General features: G+C 45.8%; 1 protein-coding gene across 3 annotated transcripts in view; it reads left to right on the top strand.

Annotated features, from left to right (window-relative positions):
- Positions 1-19,429, top strand: part of PAX7 (paired box 7) — a gene marked incomplete at both ends in the record, with an annotated part of 99,319 nt that extends 79,890 nt beyond the window's left edge. For 2 of the 3 annotated variants that reach the window (XM_082777223.1, XM_082777224.1), the window contains 2 exons: positions 15,360-15,606; positions 19,314-19,429. In XM_082777223.1, the coding sequence (XP_082633349.1) occupies positions 15,360-15,606; positions 19,314-19,429 (363 nt within the window). Of the gene's footprint in view, positions 1-7,851; positions 7,918-15,359; positions 15,607-19,313 lie in introns of all 3 variants that reach the window. The other variant, XM_082777222.1, reaches the window with a different exon arrangement.
- Positions 19,430-21,782: the final 2,353 nt, after the last annotated feature.

The following is a 21,782-nucleotide window of genomic DNA, read 5'->3' as shown; positions in this document are numbered from 1 at the left end:
CAGGGGGGAGGGCTGCGAGCAGACCTGCAGTTGCCAGCAATTGCGCTCGCAGCTCTGGCATAGATGAAATGAAGGGAGGGAGGGAAGAAAGGGGGGAAAATGGCAGTCGAAGAGTGAAAGGTCCCCAGCTGGCTGTTAGTGGCATCTGCACTCGGAGTACAGACTCCAGCTGAGAGCTATTTCACTATTTATTTACATGTAATTATTGCTATGAGGTGCAGATATTAACACTGTCAAGAGCAATTTGCCCTGACATTTTTCACTTGCTCTGTTCCATGACGTTTTGGGTTTGGTGGGATTTTTTTTCTCTCTCTCTCTCTCTCTTCATCGCACAGCTTCAGTTTTGGTAGCGCAGGGACCAGGCTTTTTAATCCAGTGCCCTTCGCAACTCATTAAACTTTGAAATTTAATTTTGTCCGGAGAGAAGCCGGGGCGCGTGGAGTGCCTCCCGCCCCCTTCTCCCCATGCTCTCGCACCCGCCACCCATCTACAGCAGTTCAAGCATTTCCACTCTAAACAAACCAAATTTACCGGTTGCCGCGTTTTCAATTGGAATGCAATCTCCAGCATTAACCTTTGCTTTCGACGCTGCATTTAAAGCACAGAGAAAGGTGCCCAACCGTTTATTAGGGGGAGAGTTTGAAAGTGCATGTAAAGGGGAGTGAGAGAGAGAGAAAGCAAATGCAGAACAAATATTTTTTGAACCAGAGCTCAGACCAGCATCAAAATCACAACCCATTTCAGAAGGTGGGTTAGGACCAGTTACTGCTTCCTACCTCTCTAAACCCCATTTTTTCCCTTCCCTTCTCTCTCCTCCTGTCTAAGGCATCTGAATTCAATAGCTTGTGACACTTTAAATTAAGACTTCCGGCCTACACTCAAGCCCTGATTTAATGAGACAGTTGTTGTATGTCATCTAATAAATACCAATTGGGCATTAGAACTTATTTGCCAAGCAGGAGCAGTGATGTGACAGGCACAACTCACCGCAGCCTGCTTTTTTCTCTGCCAATATGGTGCTTGTAATCATTTAGCATTTGTTTAATACACAATAGACTATATTCCTCCCGCACAGAGCTCCCCTGCCCAGTGATTTGCTCTCCTGTCATATAAACCAGAAGGAAAAAGCTAGGTGTATACCGGAGTCTACAGGACAGTGCTGGGCTGTGGTGGGGAGAGAGTATGCCGTGTGTAGGGAAGAAGTAAATGCTGAATATTTCTTCAATGTCTGTGCAAGTCAAATTTTCAGCAGGGATTAGTAATTCCCATTCCTCCATTTTACCTGCAGCATCTTAGGCCATTTTTTGCTTCTTAGAGTTGGGCAGGGGAATTGATTCAAGGGTATGATACCTCACCTTCTTTCTTTTTCTTCTGAGTTTGCTTTCTTGGGGTGTGAGTAGTAAGAGAGCCAGGCTTGATGGGAGATAGCAAGTCCCCAGATCTGATACATCTGCCATTTTGAGGATTTGGGATCTTGTTTCTTGTGTTATGCAGGGTCTTGCACAGTGGTACATGCCCCTAGACTGCATCAATTCCATGTCACTGCAGCAGAAATAGATAGCAATAAGAATGGCTTCAGATTACAAGATGCTGTCACATATCTGTAACAGGCTCACCCTGCAGCTGAGTGGGTAACTGAGATGACCAGGGATGAGGGGGCAGGTTGCTGGGACATTTTGCAAAGAGCAGAATGGTGCCATTTCATTCAACGCTCTCTGGAGAGTTTCTTTTTCTGTTGTAAGCAAAGGGACAAAATTGTTTCAATTGGATATTTTATTTTAAATATACTTTTGTTACAAATTGCAGCCTTTATTTTATTTTGATCTTTCAAAATCAAAAGTTTGTATTTTCACTTGCATCCATCACCCATTCCCTTTCCATTTCCATTTATGCTATTTGAAAGTCTTTCTTTCATCTAAAAGAAACGGTTGTTTATCTTTTTCATAACATTTTTTCATCACCTAGCGACCCTTCGTAAACCACTTACAAAGGGACCTGCAGTGTAATGCAGAAGCTTAGTAGTATGTTTATTACCACAGGCTGCATGTTTAAATGTGATCAGAGCCCAGTATGGAAACTCAACATTTTCTATTCTTAGCTCTTTCTCCCCATGTCTCTCTGCCTATCACCTTTCTTGGTGTCAGTGAGAGCTGATGAAACTGTTCCCACCTTTGTAAAGCTTTCTTATATTGCCAGGGGGAGTCCTGTAGAGACACTAAGCAATTAGCATCTAACGTTTTGATATTCTTCTCGTTTCTCTGCTTAATTTAGTACAAAGCAAGGCTGTCAGGAATGAGGACATCAACCTTGGGTTTGGGATGATCAAATTCCTGCTCCCCCATAAACTTTGGTGCAGTCTCAAGTTATCGGCCTTTATTGGGCTCGTTTTTCCACTTGTAAGGTGAGAGGTGGCAGCCCTGCTCTGCCTGCTGCTTGGAATAAATACATGGGAGTTGCCTAGACCATAGAAATGAGACACATTTCTGCTTTTCTCCTGGTCGTGACTTTGGATAGCCTGTGCTGTGTCCTGCTGCCTTCTGGGGGGGCTGAAGGGTTGCGATGCTCGGTCCTCGCTGGAGTCAGGTTGGGGGGGGCTCGCAGCCTCTGCTCCCTCATTCAGCAAGATTCAGACTCATGGGCCTTCTTGCATGGAGAAGGAGATTTTGCTTCCCACATAATGACATGGGGATAGTTAGTTGGTTGTGGTGTTTATGACAAGTGACCAAAATGCACCCACAAAGCTCAGGAACCAGATGGAACATACATTAATTCCTGTTTTGCTTAATCTTGCACTTTTTAAAGCAACCTCACAATGGGGCAGGCATGGGAGGAGACAGAACGTGTGGGTTTTCTGAGGATCCTACACTGAGACAGTGATCTGAACCCAGAGCAAAGCTTAGGGCAAGTAAGACCTGCGCAGTGCTCTGGGTTCGACATCCTGACCAGCTCCTTTCTGCTTTACCCATGGCCTCAGCCCCTCATCCTCCCCCCCCATCCCCAGGATCCCAAACTTTCTGCCAATGCCTCGATTCCTCAATTCCAAAGTGAGGCTGGAGGGTGTGATCTGGCCCTCTCTGAAGGGTGCACGTTGAAAGGGGGGAACTGTGCCCAGGGCTGCCAAGCCACTCTCCAAGCTCTCCCCAAGCCGTCACAGCCAGGGACCGCTGGTGTTGTCAGCGCTGCCGGGACTTAACGCGTTGTGAGATATGGCAGCTTGTTTGCACGGGTGTTAACCAGCCTCTCCTGTCCCCTTCTTGTCACTGCCCAGTCCCTGCCACAGCCAATCTGTGTCCTAATCTCCATCGATTAACAAGAAACACTTTCGCCCCCTCGCCGCGCCCCCCACCGATACAGGCACCCACCCTGAAGCCTTGATAAAGAGGAAAGAACCCCCCCAGCCTCGACCCTCTCCCCCTTTACTTTCCACTAACTCAGCGCAACCAATTAGGCATCTGACACCCGTACTGGCTGACAAATTGTTTCTGTCATCTGCTTTCTGTCTTTCATTAAACGAGAGGCGGAGGGGGGAATCGAGAAGGGAGGGGGGGGCTGGGAGATGTGATCTCCCATGCTTAGCGAGGCCAGATACATTAATTACAAAACGGCCATTTGCAGCATGAAAATGCATTAATTAAATTTATGCAATCATTATCTTTAAATAGTCATATCTTTAAAATAATCAGCCCTTCCTGAGTCTTCCCTCTCCTCCGCTAAGTATCTCTAATCCCTTTTCCACCATTTATCTCTGGATCAGCAGTGGCTTGTGTGATTTAAACTTCTGCATGCAGGAGATGCCTTAAAAACTCCGCTCAAGTAATGCAAGGGTGTGATACCTTTACTCTTCCTCTTGGCTCCACAGGGAGGAGGACGGGCGAGGGGCACAACTTGACTCAGCACCTTGGAAGATTTGCCATTTTCAAGTCTTTCAGTCAAGATATTTTCCTAAAAGAGAGTTTGTAGCTCGGTCAGGAGTTGTGGGGTTAATGTACAAAGTTCCTTGCATTTGTACTGGAGAGCAAGGAATGTTTTGGTTTATGTACCCATTTAGTAAATGTGTTACTGTTTTCTTTTGGAAGGGGTTTAGTTTTAATGAGGTACTGACCCTTCCCTTTGGTGCAGGTATAGTTTTGCCAGCAGACAGCTACTTTTCATCAACATATATTTTTCTTCTTAAAAGTCACTTAGTTCAAGGCAGTAAACAATGTTAATAGGAAAAGCAAGGTTTTAAAGGTAGGCATTTTACTACTCTGATGTTTGAGAGTGCTTCTCAATGGCTTTGTATTATAATTGTAAAAAATACTTTATTTTGGAGTGCTGCCAGACATAGCCACAATTGAACTGAATTGTGCTAGATAAATAAGAAAGAGACACAATTAATGATGCATTACCCCAGGAGTTTCTTTTATTTTTATACTTATTGTTCCAAGGCTTCACCTGTTTGTGATGGCTAATCAAATAACCATTGCAAACTGATCAAGTTTTGTGCTGCTCCTCAGCAGACCCCAGGTGCAGAAATGCTGAAACACCCGGGGAAGAGGTAATCTCATCCCCTGCTTAAGTAAGCACCTATAACACCACAGAAAAACTCCAGTCCAAATAGCTTTTAGAGAGCTGGAGGACTCAAAGAGGGATACTTATCTAAACTCAAATCCTTTAGGGCTTTCTTATCACTTCTGGTTAAAGATTTTGTTCTGCTCTTTGTGCGTCTGCATCGTTTTTAATAAATCTTACATGTTGGTTTTTTTTTCCCTATCAGTAATGCCTAGTGGGCCAATGTCCAATTAGATGGGAGCTGATGTAGTGCTGTTTGGCTCCAAACCTCATGTTGTGTTCAGCCAGTCACTTGCTCAGGATTAAGACCAGGTAGAATTTGGGGGAGGATTTGGTGGTCACCAAATCCTTCCAGATTTCTCATGTCTGAGGGGCAGAAATGAGCTCTGGCATTTCTGAAACAGAAGCAGACAGTAGCTTATCCTGCACAGCAAAGTCCCCTTGGCAGCCCAAGCATCCCCAGCCTCTTCAAGAAGTGCATTATGAAAATATAAGCTACTTGGATCCAGCACAGCATGAATTTAGTATAAAGGTGATTAACTTAGTGTAAAGGTGATTATAAATAACGGATACAAAGGGCTCAATTTTTCCTGGGCCATCTCTGAAAATGGGCATTTATGGAGAGGAAGGAAAAGATTTACCATGAAAAAAAAAAAAAAAAAAAAAAAAAAAGGAAAAGGTTGTTGTGCTAGAACATCATAACTGTAAGGGTAATCCTTTATTTAAGTTACTGTTCTCAGCAAAGATACCAACTTTCTTCTGTCTTCTCACCTTTTTATTTGCACTAATGCCTCCACACCATTGGCTCCAGACCATGGTGGACACAGCTCCATTGTCCCACCGTTCAGATCCTAAAAGGTTTGGGGCTCATGTTTGGCAAAAGCAAGTAGTTCCCTGTCTTTAAAAATCCCACACTGCTCCCTAGCAGCAGAGAGAAGTCCAAGGGAAAAGCACATAACACTGCTTAGGGCTGAAGGAGGCATTTCCCTGGATTCAGGAGCTGTCATTTTCCTGCAGGTGAGGGAAGGCGAGGTCCTGACTTTACAAATTCATCCCTGCACTCTTGGACAGTACCAGGGGATTGTTCATTTATTGGGGTGAGGTGAAAAGAGAAACCCTCACCTTAAAAAAGGCACCGACCCTCCTCCGGAAGGCTGGGAGCTGGGAGAGGAAGTGAACAAGCAGCAGAGGAGCTGGGATTAGGAAGCACTTCTGATTTTCCTTCTTCCATTCTTCTGCCAGCTCAAGTTATTAAGTGTTTGGTGCGCGCCTAGCTAGCACTGCACTTGCTGAACTTATCAGGGTTATTTAATCTCCCCATGACCTCTCCGTATTTACGGTGGGAACCCTGGAGGCATTGGCTTTGCTTAACTGGTGTATCTTACACTGCAGCTAAGCTGGACCTTAACTGATTACAGCCCTCGATTGATCAGAGAAAGAGGGAGGGGAAGAGAAAGAGGAGTCCTCCAGCAGATACGCAGGACTATCAGTGCACCAAGCAGTTTCGCCTGGGGCTGGGATATGCCACTCGGGGATTTCTTTGTAGTGCAGCTCCTTTCACATTTATAGAGGCTCCCCTCCACTCTCCAAAAAGAAAGAGACAGAGAGAGAAAAGCAGACGAGGGGGGGGCATGGAGCAGGCTCAAAGGATCTCAGGAAATCTTGTTTCGAAGCAGTAAGTCAGCACCCGCACTCCATTACCAGTGTCCGCAGGGGGTTGTGATAGTGAGCGAGCACAGATCAGCTTAGCTGGGAAATGGGAAAATAAATAAATAAAGCGAGGGAGAGAAATGGAAAGGGAGGAGGGGAAAAGGAGACCTTTCTGTGAATTTTGGCTTGTCTTTGTTAGTCTCTGCTGGTGTGGGGCTGCTGACAGGAGAGCCAGCTCAGTGGGGAATGACAGAAGTTCATAAAACAGTTTTAATTTGCTGGGACTTAGCTATACTGCATGATCTCCCCATCCTGCCATTGTTCATGTCAGGCAGATGCACAGCAATAGGTTTAGGGCTGATATGGTAGGAAACCTTTGTATGTGTTTGCTTATTTCTTGGTATTTTAAATCTCTCACCCAGACCTGAAAAATTTTCATTCCCCACCTGTCATCAGCATGTCTGAGATTACCCAGAACTGGATTGATAGGTGCAAAATAAGACACAAGGATCCCCAACCCAACCCATTTCCAAAGCCAAACCTAAGCTGGGTCCTTCCCAAGGCTTGAAAATGTTCAGGAATTCCATTTTTCCATGGTTGTGCCTTTCTGCTTTCTCATTTGAGATGATTTTGTGAGTTCCAAAATGCCACAAGCAAGATTCATCTTCCTGCAATTAATACCCTCTGTAAAGGTGCCCAGAGATGCTCCATATCTCAACAAAGCAATTTTCCCATGGAGGCTTTCCTTTCCAGTGTATTCACTTGGTCTTCACTGGGAAACATGGAAACATTTTCTGGAGTAAAACAGAATTAGGGTAGAGTTTGCTTGTGTTTTGTTTTGTTTTGTTTTGTTTTTTTTTAGTGTGGTTAACTACCTGGAAATAAGGAAGATGGGGTGGCTTAGATCACCACCCAGCACATTTGGGAAGCACCGACTTTCTTTTGGTTTTCTCTATAAAGTGTCTTAGCAATTACAAAAATTTAATCAGGAAAAAACACTTCAAGCTTAGGTAACATAAAGCAAATAAAGATGTTGATGTAAAGCACAAACAGCCCATTTTCAGACAAGAAATATTCAGCAGTGCCTGAAAATCAAACCCCGACAGTTTCAACATGGCACAGCACTAGTTAGCCTGCAGGCTTGAGTCTCTCCTGTTTCTGAAAGGGGTGAGTCCTGTCTTTTGATTTTTCTCATTAATGAATTTGAAAGCCATAGAACTGGAACCTCCCTTTAACTCCAACAGCTTATGCTAGCTCAGCATGCCTTTTTGTTTCCTCTCTGGTTATCCAGAGTTTTAGAAACTTTAGCATCTGTTTTTACAGAAGTGATAGTAGAATTTGGTGCCCTATCACAAGGGATAGCAGCTCCTGTTTCTAGATCAAGTGGTTCCTATTCACAGTGATGCCTGCCCTCTTCCCTCCAAATTACACTTCTGCTGCAAAGTTCCTTATAGCCCTTACTGGATGTATAACCCCATGGTACTTCTGGTTTCCTTATGGTATTTCCACTGCAAGAAGAGCCCATTTCTCTTTCTAGCCCATCCCGGGTTAAGCAATTTCTCTTACCATTACAGCTAAGACCTTCCCATTCTTTTGTATAGCTTAGAAACTTTTCTTTAGACCTTCTCCATAATTTGTACATCTCTACAGAAGCAGGGTGCCCAAAACAAGATGCAGTGCTCCAGGTGGAACCTCACCATAGCCTTGAACAATCAGGTAATAACTTCCCATCGCCTTTTTTTTCTAATCCTCCCCTTGTGCAGCCTGCGTTGGCCTGCTTTGCTGCAGCTCACCATTGCATCCCCAGCTCCATCTCATCACCAGCATCTCCCCAAGCCCTCTCCATCTTGAGTGTGTAGCAGATTGTCATCCATCAAGTGACCAGGGTCGTCTTAGGACACAAATGCTCATCTCCGTTTCACCTGCTGTGTCCTAGACTACTCCCCTATTGTGCTGAAACATCCTTCAGATGTTTTAAGTCACTGAAAGGCATTGACAATATTTCTGGTTTTACTGTTCACTGGCAAACCGTGTCACAGTTCAAGCACAGACCTGTAGTAACTGTTTCTGATCACTTTGAAGGGGTCCAGTATGGTCTGTCCCATACTTACCAGAAAGGATTCAGAAACATTGCATTCTGTTCCTGGCTCTGGTTCTGATCCACTTTGTGTGGCCTTGGGAAAGTCATTTCACTTGTCTCCACACATTTTCCACTGGAGTGGAAAAGGTTACGTAAATGAAACATCACTGCTATACAACAGCAGCCCTGGAGTCCTTCCACAGCAATCCTTTGCCATTTGTGATGAACATTTTGGGGGGTATGGCCATTTTATCTGCATCTATTCAATGTAAATACACCAACTGCAATAACATTGATTAGAATAGGAAGCAAATATTTCTACTTCTTCTCGCCTTATAAGAAACTCCAGTCAGAGAAGACCATAAGCATTCCTTCAATCAATAGCATATCTGCCTCTCAAACACAAAACAAAACAAAACAAAACAAAGCCATGGAATTCGGATTGATGAGGAATTATCTAAAGCTTGTAAGATTCTGTTAGCTCCTATTTATAACACCATTCTCCTCAGCACTCTCAGCACTAGAAATCCTCATCTGATGCTCAGGTAACATGCTGATGGGTTGATTGTAAGTGCTGGGCTAGATGAAGCCATTTACATCAAATGCTTTTTATAATACAACCAAATCCTACAGCAAAATAAATGCCCCATTTAAATTAATGGCTGAACTCCCACATACCTCACTGGAGCTTAGATTTCACTCCTGATGTTTCAAATTCTATTTAAAAGGCACTATTAAATTTTATGTTGAGTTGAAATAAAACCAAATCTTCTAGGATGTGATATTTGTTTCCATTCCTTCTGCTGTTCAGACCAGTGGGCATTGGATGGAGTCTGTTCAGAGGCTGCTCATGCTAAACTAGTGAGGTAAAGCTGGGGCAGTGGAGCACCAGCTTTCTTTAACCCACACCAAAGTGGAAGTACAGAGTCAGTCATTGCTCATTTATGCCAGTGTGAATCAGGATTGTGCTTGAAGTCAGTGAAGGTAAGGAAGTTTAATGTCAAGTTCACTCCTCAAGCCCCAAAATTTATTTGGAAATGCTATTAGACTGAACAAATCAGATATTTTCTAAGCACAAAAAGTGTGAAGCACTGTCCTGCTTCTTGGCCTGACTGCAAAATCAAATTTAATGGGTACACTTACTGGATTGGCATATTGGGATACAACTCAGCTGGGTCTAGTGATTTAGAAAATATTCAAAATTAATTGCTTGGCTTTGTGAGTGCACTGTTAGTGATTGCTACATAAGTCATTTTAGTCCTACCTAGGGGCATATTTGCATATATTTATCCTCCTTTCAAGTGAAGATCTTTGGGGAAACTATTTATCTCCTCCCAACTCTTTCTTCGTCTTTCAGTAGTCTTACAGTCACCTCTTCATTTTGTTTCTATTTAATATATGTATAGAATAATCAGCTCTTCCTATTCCCACCAAGTGAAAATGAATCCACAGAGATCAAAAAGCATTAATATGAGGAAAGGTGCCTTCTGCAAGAGAGAAGGAAAAGATTAGCTGAAAAGACTGCAAAGGAAAGATGCAAAAGATTAATCTGGGTCCCCACCAAGTAGCTAAGAACAGATGTTGAGGACAGCACATGACCTCCCCAAAGCAGAAGCTGAATCGACCATGAATGACAGAGACCAACCTCTCACAGAGGAGCTCACAGTGCACTGGCAGCTTGCTCCACGCAGTATAAAACCAAAAGACCTAACACCTTTCCCAACATGACTGTCAGGCACATAGTCGTACTGGGAAAGCACGAGTGTGAATATCAGTCAGATATTCATCCCCTGCTAACTGGTGTAAAAGTTGTCCCCACAGAATCTGCAACAAAGAGAGATTTCAGCCTACAAACAGATTCTTCACAGCAGAATTTCCTAAATGTTTCTGATTAGGATTAAATATTCAAACCAATTGTGTTTCCAGCCTTTCCCAAAGACAGGATTTCTACCTCTTCCTAGGGAAACAGTACCACAGCCTCAGAAATACTGCCAACTGCCAGGAGACCCTTCCTCTGCTTTGTCCTTTTCAGTTGCCGCCTGGTATCCAGTTTGCATTCCTTTGGGACTACCCGGCAGCTTCTTTGGAGTTAACACCCTTCAGCTAGTTGCAGATGATTACGTCTTCCCTTTATTCAGAACTTAGCCAGGCTCAGCAGTTTCTAAATGCAGCATTTTTCTAAGGCAGCCTCTGATTTTGGATGCTTTACGCTGTGTCAAATCAGGTGCACAAAACCAGAGACACGCAGCATTGGTAGTCACTCCAGAAAATGCTGTCCACGGGCTCCTGCCTCCCGATCACTCTGGGTTTTGGATCTGATCTCCGTACAACGTCTCTGCGTCCTCCTGGTCATGAGATAGTGCAGCACCACTTGAGGGTAGATGGCAAGTCTGCAGTGTCTCAGGGCCTGATGCCTGTTGGCTGGGCATCTCTGCAAGCCCAGAGCAAACCAGTGATGCAGGGCAGGAGATGTGGGGACTCTGAGGATGTGAAGCCTGTCCAACATGGCCCAGACCATCCCTGTGCATCCCATGGAGATCTTGGCCAGAGAGGCCGTCCAGCAGCCAGGTCTGCAGGGGCAAGGTTTTGTTGTCAGACCAACCTGTTATCCCCCCTTTCCCCTCCCTGACATGCACACACCCTTCTCTATCTGAGCAGTATCTCTCCCTATCACTTGTCTGTCCCTCGAGCCCCTCCTGCCCCCCCAACCTCCAAACCTAAAATCTGAAGGCCTGATTGCACAGATTGAAGGCCCTAATTGCACTTGCCTTTCCAAAGCCACATTCGTTTATCATAAAGGGTGCACATTTCCCCTGCTACAGTTTCCATGGCCAGAGGCCCTGAGGGCCAGCTCAGAAATGGAGGGAATTAATTACATTTTTTTAACTCTTTTAAAGTATGGGAGAGAGTGATGAAACGTCCCAGGGGGGGGATGGGGGGGGACAGGGGGGAGCTGCAGAGATGAGGGTGGGGAGGGCAGCAGCAGCAGGAGGCAAGGGAGGGGGGGCTGGCTCTTTCATCCATGAGGGTCTTTGTTCATTAACCTTGGTCTCCCCAACACATCGAGACCTGTACCCTCTCTCCCCCATGACAAATGACCTCCGGAAAGGGTAGGAACAAGGCCGAAGGCCCCTAGCACCGTGGCTGTTATTGACTTAGCCTAAAGTGCAAGCCCACGCCAAGCCTGTGACTGATTTGGGACAGCAGCAGAGGGAAAGGAGATGGGGAAAGGGAGAGAGACAACCGATGAGAGGGAGGGGAAAGGGAAGGCTGTCAGTCACTGTGATGGACAGGTAGCAGATTTCCCTCCAGATAAAACCTTACAGATGTGAAGTGGGTATTGATTTTTAGTTAGTGATGATAATGCACCAAGAAGTAATAAATTATAAGAAAGCAAGGTCAAAAAGAAAAGGTAAAAGGACTTTGCATTCTTGAGGAGGGTATTTCTCCAGATGCCTCAGACTTCCCTAAGTTCAAAAGTTGCCTGGAAAATGAGTTTATCCAGCTGAAACAAGAAGTCAGATAATGCTGGCCTGCCGAGGCTGAAGGGCTCATGTAGGGTTATCCATGCTGGGCGGCTGCAGAGCAAAGGGGGAGTAGAAATCTGTGGTTTGCTCTTGTTATTTCTGACACCTTCGTGTCCTGGGGTGGGGAAGATCAGATGCTGTCCTTGTGCAAACAGAGTCAGGGGGAGGGGGGTGGCTGGCAGTCCCAAATTGCTCAGTGTGCCTGGAAAAGGCAGATGTTTCCCACGGTCAGCCTTGTTGAGGAGGGAACTGGCTCTTTGGGGCTCCTGGCTCCGCTGAGCCTGTATCACAGCTGGTCTGCAGTACACAGCCACCCTACCCCTGTGGGAGCATCCAGCAGGGATGTGCATCTCACACTCACCCTCCAGCACCCCCTCTCTCTGACCTCTGCTCGCTTACATGTCCGTTCACCACCCTGGTATCATCATGATGAAATATCAGCATCCTTGTGTCTCACAGTGCATTTCCAGAGGGTAATAAAGACCATCTTTTTATGAAAGGGGTCTTAGATCAGGGTGAATTGTCCCTTAGAAGTGTCAGTCTCTCTGTAGAGGGATTCTGGAGGATTAGAAGAGACTAGAAACTTAACTTCACGTGGCTAAGGGCAGTTGAGTTGAGTCCTAGCTTAAGTGACTCGCACAAGCCCTTGCGAGTCAGTAGCAGAGCCAGGATTAGAAACCAGTCCTGATTCTGACTGACTAAAGCCAATTACTGTCTTTAGTAGGATTTGTGCAAGTGTCTTCTCCAGTCTCAGCTCCTCTCACTTTAAAGAGTGTGAATCTGGGTTTCATTTACCAACATTACTTTACAACCCCTTTTCTTTTTAAAAAGGCCTTAGTGGAAGTGTTAATATGACTTCTGCTTGCTTTAAGACCTTTATATTTTTCCTGAGTAATATAAAGCAGCTGACTCTTTTTGGGGAGATGGCCAAGACAGAGAGCACTAGAAAGCCCTCCAGTCTCTGAGGTTCCAGTAGCCCATTGTTTTCTAGTGCATGATTTCTTCCTGCACCTGCAGAGGTTTGCAGTGCATGCACCAAATCTGCAGTCCAGCAGCCCTGCCAGACTTGGACAGCTCACGGAGGGAGCATCAAAATGTTCCTACTTAGTGCTGCCCAAGCTGGAGCTTGCCCAAAATAACTCACAATTCCTGCGTCTGTGTATTAGTACATGCAAGAAGGATGTTTATTGTTTTAAACATCTGATTCTGCTTGCAAATGAAGTCCACTGATGTTTTGTGGCTGCCACATTCATGAGTGTCCTGGATATCCATGGGGGCAAGGCGGTGCAGGGCGTGACACCAACAGCCCAGGCGAGGCTGATGCTAGGAGGTATGTCTGCAGTCAGCAGCACTGAGGGGCAGAGAGGGAGGATTCGTAGCTGAGACAGATCAAAGTTCATGACCCAGCTTTAGTGGAAGGTTACAAACAACTTAGCAGCTGGAAAACTACATTCAGGCTACACTCCCATGATTTCCCTGCTGCATAAGCCTTGAGGCAGAGAGGTTTATGTTACATCCATCCTGACAGCCCTATTCTCATATTAATCCACTCAGTATTGCATATTTAAATGCAATTTCCTTTCTTCATCTCCCTGTATGTCAGTCTTTGTGCTGTCATGGGGCAAGGAGTTCCACGGGCACATTTTGTGAACAGTTGTGACTGAACAAGTTCATCTAGATACCACGAGGCCTCATTGGTGTGATTAAGAAGCTGTGCCTGGAGGGTCTGGAGGGCTAGAGGTAATTTAGGCTCTGTTGGAGCAGAGTCTGCCCTGGTTCTTGAAACAGCTAAGATGGTTTTAACTTTTGGGGACCAGTAGGAAACCCTAAGCTCAGTGCAGGCTGAAAAACCTGAAGGAGGAAAGGTTAAGTGAACTTTTTCTGAGCTCCATGCTGCCAACACTGTGCTTTTTGTTCAAAGCTTATTCCTGCATCTCTGCACCTAACTGCAGGCAAACCCAGTGGTCAGAGTAAGCCTGATTTTCCAGGCTTTTTAACTCCCCCCTCCGCAGTACCTCCCTACCACCTCCTGCTCCGCAGGGGTCCAGCCACCCCTGCTTCCAAATCCCCCTCCCAGACAAATGCCTGGGAAGGGTCTCAGGCCAGCTGAGCCGGGAGGTGGCATCACATCAAGGCAAAGCATCATGGCAAGACTCCGGAGCCCTTCCGGGGGGGAGGAGAAGCTTTAGAAAGCAAAGGCCAGCGCCAAGCCTAAGCCTCTGCTCCAGCAGGAAGGTGAGGGAGGAGGGGATGGGGAAGGTGTCGGGGTGAGGAGGAAGGGGAGACGCCGCTCTATACAACCCCTCTTGTGTCCTTCCAGAGAATGTATCCTCCGCACAATAGCTCACCAGGCCGCTGGTGGGGGATAAAGGGCTCATTTTACCACTTGCCAGGCTCCAAATATTTCCAATTTGCCACTTTAATTGATGTCAATAAGGTTATGCTAAATTCGGAGATTTTCAGCCGCTCGGCATCTGAGCGCTGGCCTGGCCCCCCGAGGTGACAGGCTGTCCCCTCTCCCCCCACCTCTCCCCAGCACAAATGTAGCCAGGCACGCCTGCGGCGGCCGGCAGAGATCAACGAGAGGCATCAGGAGTTCCCTTCCTTCCCTCGCCGCAGTCCCGCTCCTGCAAACTCTTTACACTCTTAACTTGGCAGCCCGAGGGTCATTTTGCTGATTGCAGAAGGCAATTGCATTAAAGCGCTGGCGGGATCAGGGCACTGGTGTGAAGGCCTGTAGGCAGCAGCTTACCTCAAACTCACCCACAGGAACAAATCTGGCATTTTTGTGGGGGAAAAAAAAAGTTAAAAAAAAAAAAAAAAAAAAAAAAAGTTCATCTGTTTCAGGTCTCTAAGCAGGAAGATAGCTTGTGTGCAAATTTAATTACATTTTAAAACCAAGCACTATACTGAAATGAGCTGAACTGGGACTAGTTATCCTTTAATGCAGATTTTTGAGGGTAAAGAGAGCTTTGACATTTCAGTCCCTACTGCAGAATCTGCATCCAAACCAGGAAGGGTTTGTGTCTAGTTCAGTTAGGGACCTTCACAAACCGTTCAGACTTCCAAAGACAGTGGCTGTCTTCAGAGTCCCTTTTTCTAAATGCAGATCATGGCTTGATATCTCATGGGTCCCCTCTTCTGTGAGGGCTGTGCATAGGAAGGGAGGATGTGCTAGCTCACGGCAGCATGTTGAGCAGGTTTCTCCTTGCTTTATTCCTTTCTCTAGCGTTCATTCTGAACAGCACAGTCAATGTTGTTCAGAGGGCAGCAAAAAACAGACCAAAGACTGAGTGTGCCACAAAGCAACCTCTCCATTACCTGTTAGGAATGTCTTTCATATAAAGCGTTAAGCACAGGGGAGCCAAATGTGGGGTCTGTCTTAGGTGAAAGCAGGCCTTCATTTTCCATCTGAGTTAAACCTATATTGATACAGCATATTATACTGATCAAGCACCAGTATACATAGATAGCCTCTCCCTGGAATGCATGAAGGTATGCACGTCCTTTCTCCTCTGGATGATGGTGTGTTGTCTCCTGTGTTTCTCCAGGTGATGAGCATCCTGAGCAACCCCAGTGGGGTTCCTCCACAGCCCCAGGCTGACTTCTCCATCTCTCCCCTTCACGGTGGCTTGGACACTACCAACTCCATCTCTGCCAGCTGCAGCCAGCGGAGTGACTCCATCAAGTCCGTGGACAGCCTCCCAACTTCGCAGTCTTACTGTCCTCCCACCTACAGCACTACCAGTTACAGTGTGGACCCAGTGGCTGGCTACCAATATGGACAGTATGGACAAAGTAAGTGTGCTGAATGTATTCCTCATTCCTCTGTGCAGGGTATATGACAGGAGAGGGAGGGGACCTGTGAAGGTACGGCTATTGTTTTGGAAGGGATTGCATGGAAATTTGTCCATCTAGAGAGAAAAAGGGAATCTAGTCACCAGATAGTTGGAGCTTGCTTCGCATAGAGAGATTGCTCCCAGAACCCTTACAGTCCAATTCAAAATTCCTAATTAAAATATTTTAGGTAAAAACATTTCTATTAGTAAAGAAGAACAGGAATTCCCAGATCTATTCCCTCCCCCATCTCCAGTTCTTGCTTCTCCGAAAGCCCTACAATGTTCATCCTGTTCAGCCAAAGGAAAGCTGGGATTTTAATGCCATCCCTTAGTGATGTAGAGCAATGTATGTTGCTTCCTCCCCTGCCCTCCATAATGTAAGGGCTGGGTCCACACTCAGCTTTTGCTACAAAAACCATTAAGCCAGTGCCTGTCAACTGGGCTGTGGTTCTACTAAGACTGAAGTGAGGCTGGAACTGTAATCCCGAACCCAAAGCTCAGACCTGGAAGGCAGTGAGGCCCTTGGAGGGTCTGTTTCTCCTCCAGAAAGCCTGGCAAAGGGCTCACCTGCCAGTGTTAAACTAATAATAAGTATGGTGTTGTGAGAGAGTGATCCGCGGAGGGTTAAAGGTGCATCCTCTTCCTCCTGGAGCACTCCTGCTTGCCCATAGCTTGTCCTCAGTGACCTTTCTTTCCATTTGGCTGTGGCTTTTTATTCCCCTCTCCGTCACAGCCCTTTAATGTCTTTAACTTCTACAGCTAAATGAGAACCGGCTGTGGCGGCAGACGGGATCAATAGTAGCTTCCCCCCACCCCTCCTTTTTTTGTTTTTCGGGAGTTTGATCTGTGACCCCTTGACCTTCCCCTCGCTTCTGAATGTGAGGCTGGACACACGTGCTATTGATAAAAATCTTAAACAAATTCCAATACCATGTATTTCCAATAAAGATTCCCTTAGGCAAGACGTTAGTCACACCCATGTGTGTAAAAAATAAAATAAGGAGGACGATCTACATTTTCTGAGAAAGAACAACCAGCAAAGGAGAGGGAAAGAGAAAGAAGGGTTTGTCTTGGTTGCTGCAGGAATTTTACTTGGGCCTCTCCTTGTGCTCATGAAGAGCTACTCACCCAGTGCTATTTAAGTTGTTCTATTTGCCTTCCTTTCCTGCTTTCTGTCACACAGCTCCCTCTTTTCGATTTAGAAGTCCAGTATAGAGCCCACTGGGCTCGGTTTGGAGCAGGAGTATTTTTCTGTTAGTAATCACAGGAGCTAAAAATCCCAGGCTACTAACAGCAAACCTTGTGTGGTCAACAGAATTAGTCCAGATGTGTCCCATGCCCACAGACCTCTAGGTAGCTAGTCATGAAGGATTCATGCTCGAGCGAGGAAGGTAGGTGAGAAACCACCACGCACTGTCTAGAATGCTGCTGCTCTGCAGTGCAGGGAACTGGAGTCACACCCAGCATGACAGCAAGTTTTACACATAAAGCTGCTAAGAATTTGCACGGCAGCTGCAGCACAAGCCAACTGTAGTTGTTCTAACATGGGATCTATGTTAAGCAGCAAATTCTCCATGTGTGCATGTATATGTATAGGTATTTATACGTACAGGTAAATTCAGGCAATATATGTCTGCTTCACTACAAACATTTCCTATAATGAGCTCCATTTATAATAACCTCTATTTGAGGAAACAGTTTTCATTGCTAATTAGTCCTGCTAGAGCAGGCACTTACATGAAGTTGACCTTCATATAAGAAATTTTTTTCTTGTCTTTCTCGGTGCATCTTGAATTTAGCAGATATTTCTAACTCCTTCCAGGTTTAATTCTTCACTGCTTCTCTTTGAATGCTGATCAGTGTGAGATGACCTCCATAAAGGCATTATTTATTGATGATAAGTTCAAACTATGTATTTCTTCATTCTGTGATGTGGCAAAAAAAAAAAAAAAAAAAAAATCATAAGCCTTTTTGGCTTCCCCTGTATTAAACCAACAAAACATAACTTTGACTTCTGGTGTGGGATGCCCTGGTGCCTTTTAACTCTTCCCACAGGAATTTAGGAACAAAAAGCAGTATTGAGAGTTGAAAGTGGGTGGTGGTTTTTTTTTGTTTTGTTTTTTGTTTTTTTTTTTCAGGAGGATAGGGTTGCCATCAAATTTCCGTTTTGCTGGGTACAGCCAAGAGCAGTATGAACAGCTCCAACCATTCACCTTGCTCTCCCTCCTTTCCCAATTATGCATTCAAATTCACCCAGAGCACAGGCACCAGCAAGAAAAGAGGCACAACCACACACACATGCCTGAGGAGTGAATTCCCTCTTTACATACAGCTTCTCAAAGTCATTATTTAATGTCATGACCTGAAATATCAGGGGACTAAACTGATAAGGTCTGGACAAGAGCCATAGCATAGGGTCTTTCCCAGACTCTAATCCTAGGTATCTCCCTGAAGCTGGAGACACCATAACACAACTTGATAGAGATCAGTGCTTGAGACAAGCTACTCCAGGATCCCAGTCCATGGGGAGCACCAGCCAGCATGCCATCCCCAAGTGCCCAACTCAGATCTGAAAGGACCCTTCTACCAGTAGAAGCTGTGCTTCCATATAATCTACCCTGAGATGAGCCTGCTTGCTTCCAGCATGCCAGCCTGTGCTATCCCAGCCGGTGAGGAGCAGAGATGCCAGATTAATGTGGTCCTTGTGGTTCCCAAAGGCCGGAGCTGTGTTAATGATGCCGGTGCTGGAACGCAGAAGCGTGAAAGGAATTCTAATAGATATGACAACTCTAATAAGAATTTGTGTCTAGAAGGGACCTCCTCTGGGGCAGGCATCTGACAAGACGTTGATGGCTGAAATTTGTTTACTCATTGGCACTGATTGTACATCTCCTGCCAGCTCCTTATTAATCTAATTTGAGACATTAAAGCTAGTGAAAGGGAGAGACTTTGACTGAAGCTCAGCTAATGAGCAATGTCACCATCCTGCCCTGCTCCTCATCCCCCTCAGACCACGGGGCAGTCAGGCGAGCTGGGATGTAGATTCACGCACTGCCTCAGGAGCTGTGGCTGCATTTCTCACCAAAACAAAGCAGTTTCCTGTAGGAAGGAAGGGTGAAGGCAGGCAACAGAGCTCATGGAGATGAGTCAGCATGCAGTGGGTGAGTCAGATTCAAGCCCCATCCAGACTGGGGAGGTCCCACTGAAATCTTTGCAGCCATTTACACTGGCATCATTGCATGCAGGGCTTGGATTTGCAGGTGGCACAGGGAGGTGAAGTTGGAGGTCTGATCCTGCTGGCTTTCTGATCAGGCCCATCTTCAGGCAGCTCCTCTGGAAACACCATTTTCCATAGTAGAAGTAGAATTTTAGCTCTTCTCGGTAGGTCCATGGAGAGATTTGAGGGACTGCAGCATCACACTGCATTCCACAGCAGTGCTTAACCCTGTCTTTTTTTTCTAGCAGGACTGTTTTCACTCCTTCCTAGGAGTATAACAGGACCCTTGTGCCTGGGACAACCACTGAATTAGGCCTCTCTTCTAAGAGTCAGTCTGCAAGGTCTATTGGTTACATATCCTTTGATGTCAAATGCTTCATTTCTACAAAAAGCTAATCCTCATGTTGTGCTGTTTTCTCACCCTCCTTCCCCTCCCTCCCCCACTTCAGCTGCTGTTGATTATTTGGCCAAGAACGTGAGCCTGTCTACACAGCGTAGGATGAAGCTGGGAGAACATTCAGCTGTTCTGGGTCTCCTACCAGTAGAGACAGGCCAAGCTTACTGAAGAGTCCGACTGTGCCAACAACCCACTCCAGCAACTTGGTACCACTGGAGAAAACACCACCAGCCTTCCAGAGATCTGCCTGTACCCGGACCCTACTCCTTCCCAATTCCCTTCCACCTCGCACCAAATTGAGCTGTGAAGGAGACAGAAACGATGGGGAGGGGTCTCCAAGTATCCAGCTCCTCCCAGAGCACTCAGAGGCAAGCCTGGCCTCAATGACCTGACTTCTGTGGCCAGAGACAACGGGTTGGGTACATTTATTAACCCTGAGTTCATGCCCTCCCTCTAACCTACCTGGCCATGGCATTTTGCCCACACTTAAGGACTTTCCATTGATCTAGGTAGCTGGCATAGTCAAAGCCAAATTGATCTTTTTTTTCTTTGTAAAAAAAAAAAAAAAAGAAATGTTTCATTTTGTTTCCTTTTCTTTCCATTGGTGTAAATTTGGTGAATGTTGTATACGAAGGAATAACCAAGCTGATCGTTAAGGATGATATAATAGGGACCACAGAAGGCCTATGGACCAAATATACGAACTTGTTTAAAAACAAACAAACAAACAAAAATCATAAATATAAATTAAAGAGACAGCAGATTTCCCCACCCCACTCTACCCTTCTGTTCTCACTGATGGCTTCCCAAAGCAGGGCCAAGGCAGGCCAGATTGCTGCTAAGCAGGGGCAGGATGTAAGTCTGTCCAGCCTGGGACCTTTGGAAAATGTAAATGTAAATTGCTGCATGAGGACTGGAGATTATGGGCACAGGCACAAGCAACATTTACATTTCCTCTTAGGGACCAAGTTAGACCTGATTATCACTGAAAAGACATGGGCTTCAGATAGCAGCTGCAGATGTGATAGCAAACTCTGGCCTTGCATGCACAGAGGAAGGACATTGGATACAGCTGAGTATGTTGGAGCTTTTGCCCATCCAGTCGAGAAGGATGAGGACTGTCACGGCCCTTCTTTCACTCAGTGGGAGAGAAGTTTGCCATGAGAGCAAGGACAGGAGAGGGAAGAGTCAAAGATGTTTGTTAGCTGCCTGCTTGCAGGGGTCAGTGTGCAAAACTGTGTTCTTCTACAAGGAAAGGGCCACCTGAAAGAAAATGGTGCTTCTTCTGAAGGTGCTGTCCTGCAGCTGCCTGTCCCAGGGGAATGGATATGGATGTGGAGTCAGAGGGGAGATGGCCTGAAGAGTCTTTAACAGCATCTAGGAACAAAACGCGCTCTCTGCCCACAACATTGCACCTGTTTGTACTGCAGAAGAAAGTACTGTTTACCTTACTGATGGCATTTTGTATCCTCCAGCTACCAGGAGAAATGCTTGCCCCTGTCCATCCTCCCTGCTCTTCCCTCATCCCTCTCATTTTGCGTCCTCTTCTGTACAATGTGATCTCTCAGCTCCTTCCCTCTGCTTTTCACTTTGGTGCTGGAGACTCTCCCTCTCTAAGCTAGATCTTGTTTTCTGGATTTATCACCCCATTTTTCTGTAGAAGCCAGTGCTCTTGCTTTTGTATCAGCTCACAATTCTGCTCATCACACTGCTCAGATAAAAGAAACCCACAATAAGAAGTTATTGCTAAGTCATGAACCACATGGGGTTTTAGTTTCCCTTCTGCATGTGGTAACGATCTTTGACAATTCTTAAGCAGATCTCAAATATATATATAGGCTTTTTTTCCCTCATCTCCTTGTATCCAGAGGGCTTGCTTCAAGAACAGCCTGAAATTTGACCTGGAGACAATGAGGAAAGCTGCCCCTGAGACAACCACCCCTGAGACAACCATCTTGATCCACAGAATCTGTGCCAGCCAGTGGCCGATTTGTAAAGTCCCATGGCAACAGGCAGTACACAGAGTCATCTACAGTCTGCTTACTATTTTATATGTCTACTTAGGAAACATCCTAAAGGATAACAAATACCTGCTTCTGCCCACTGGAGATAAAGGGACCACATGGTCAGATGAGTTCTGGTCTAGCATATGTTCCTAGAGCCCGGTTGTTAAAGGAGACACTTCTGCCATGCCCTGTTCTGTTACTGCTGTTTCTTCCATTCTTTCCAAATAATCTGATCTTGTTTTTGCAGCTGAAACAACATTTTTTCTGGGGAACTGTCCCCTGCCTTGCCCCAACATCATTTATCATGAACGACCAAGGCGCTTTCTTTTGAGCCATGTGGGCAAGTACCTGTTGGGACCAAAGCAGAGTTTTGTTTCTTATGTTGCTCAGCATCCTATCAGATCCACATGTGGCTTTGATCAGCTCTGCTGTATGAGTGTGACAGAGCCTGCTCTACATTCCTGGAAGTGTGTTAATACACCAGCTTGGCCGTTCTGCCTCACACTCACCTGCAT

The sequence above is a fragment of the Aythya marila genome, assembly GCF_965140915.1.
Source record: "Aythya marila genome assembly, chromosome: 21".
Taxonomy (NCBI): Eukaryota; Metazoa; Chordata; class Aves; order Anseriformes; family Anatidae; genus Aythya; species Aythya marila.
The sequence above is the reverse complement of the archived record's forward strand: the minus strand, read 5'-3'. Positions and strand labels throughout refer to the sequence as shown.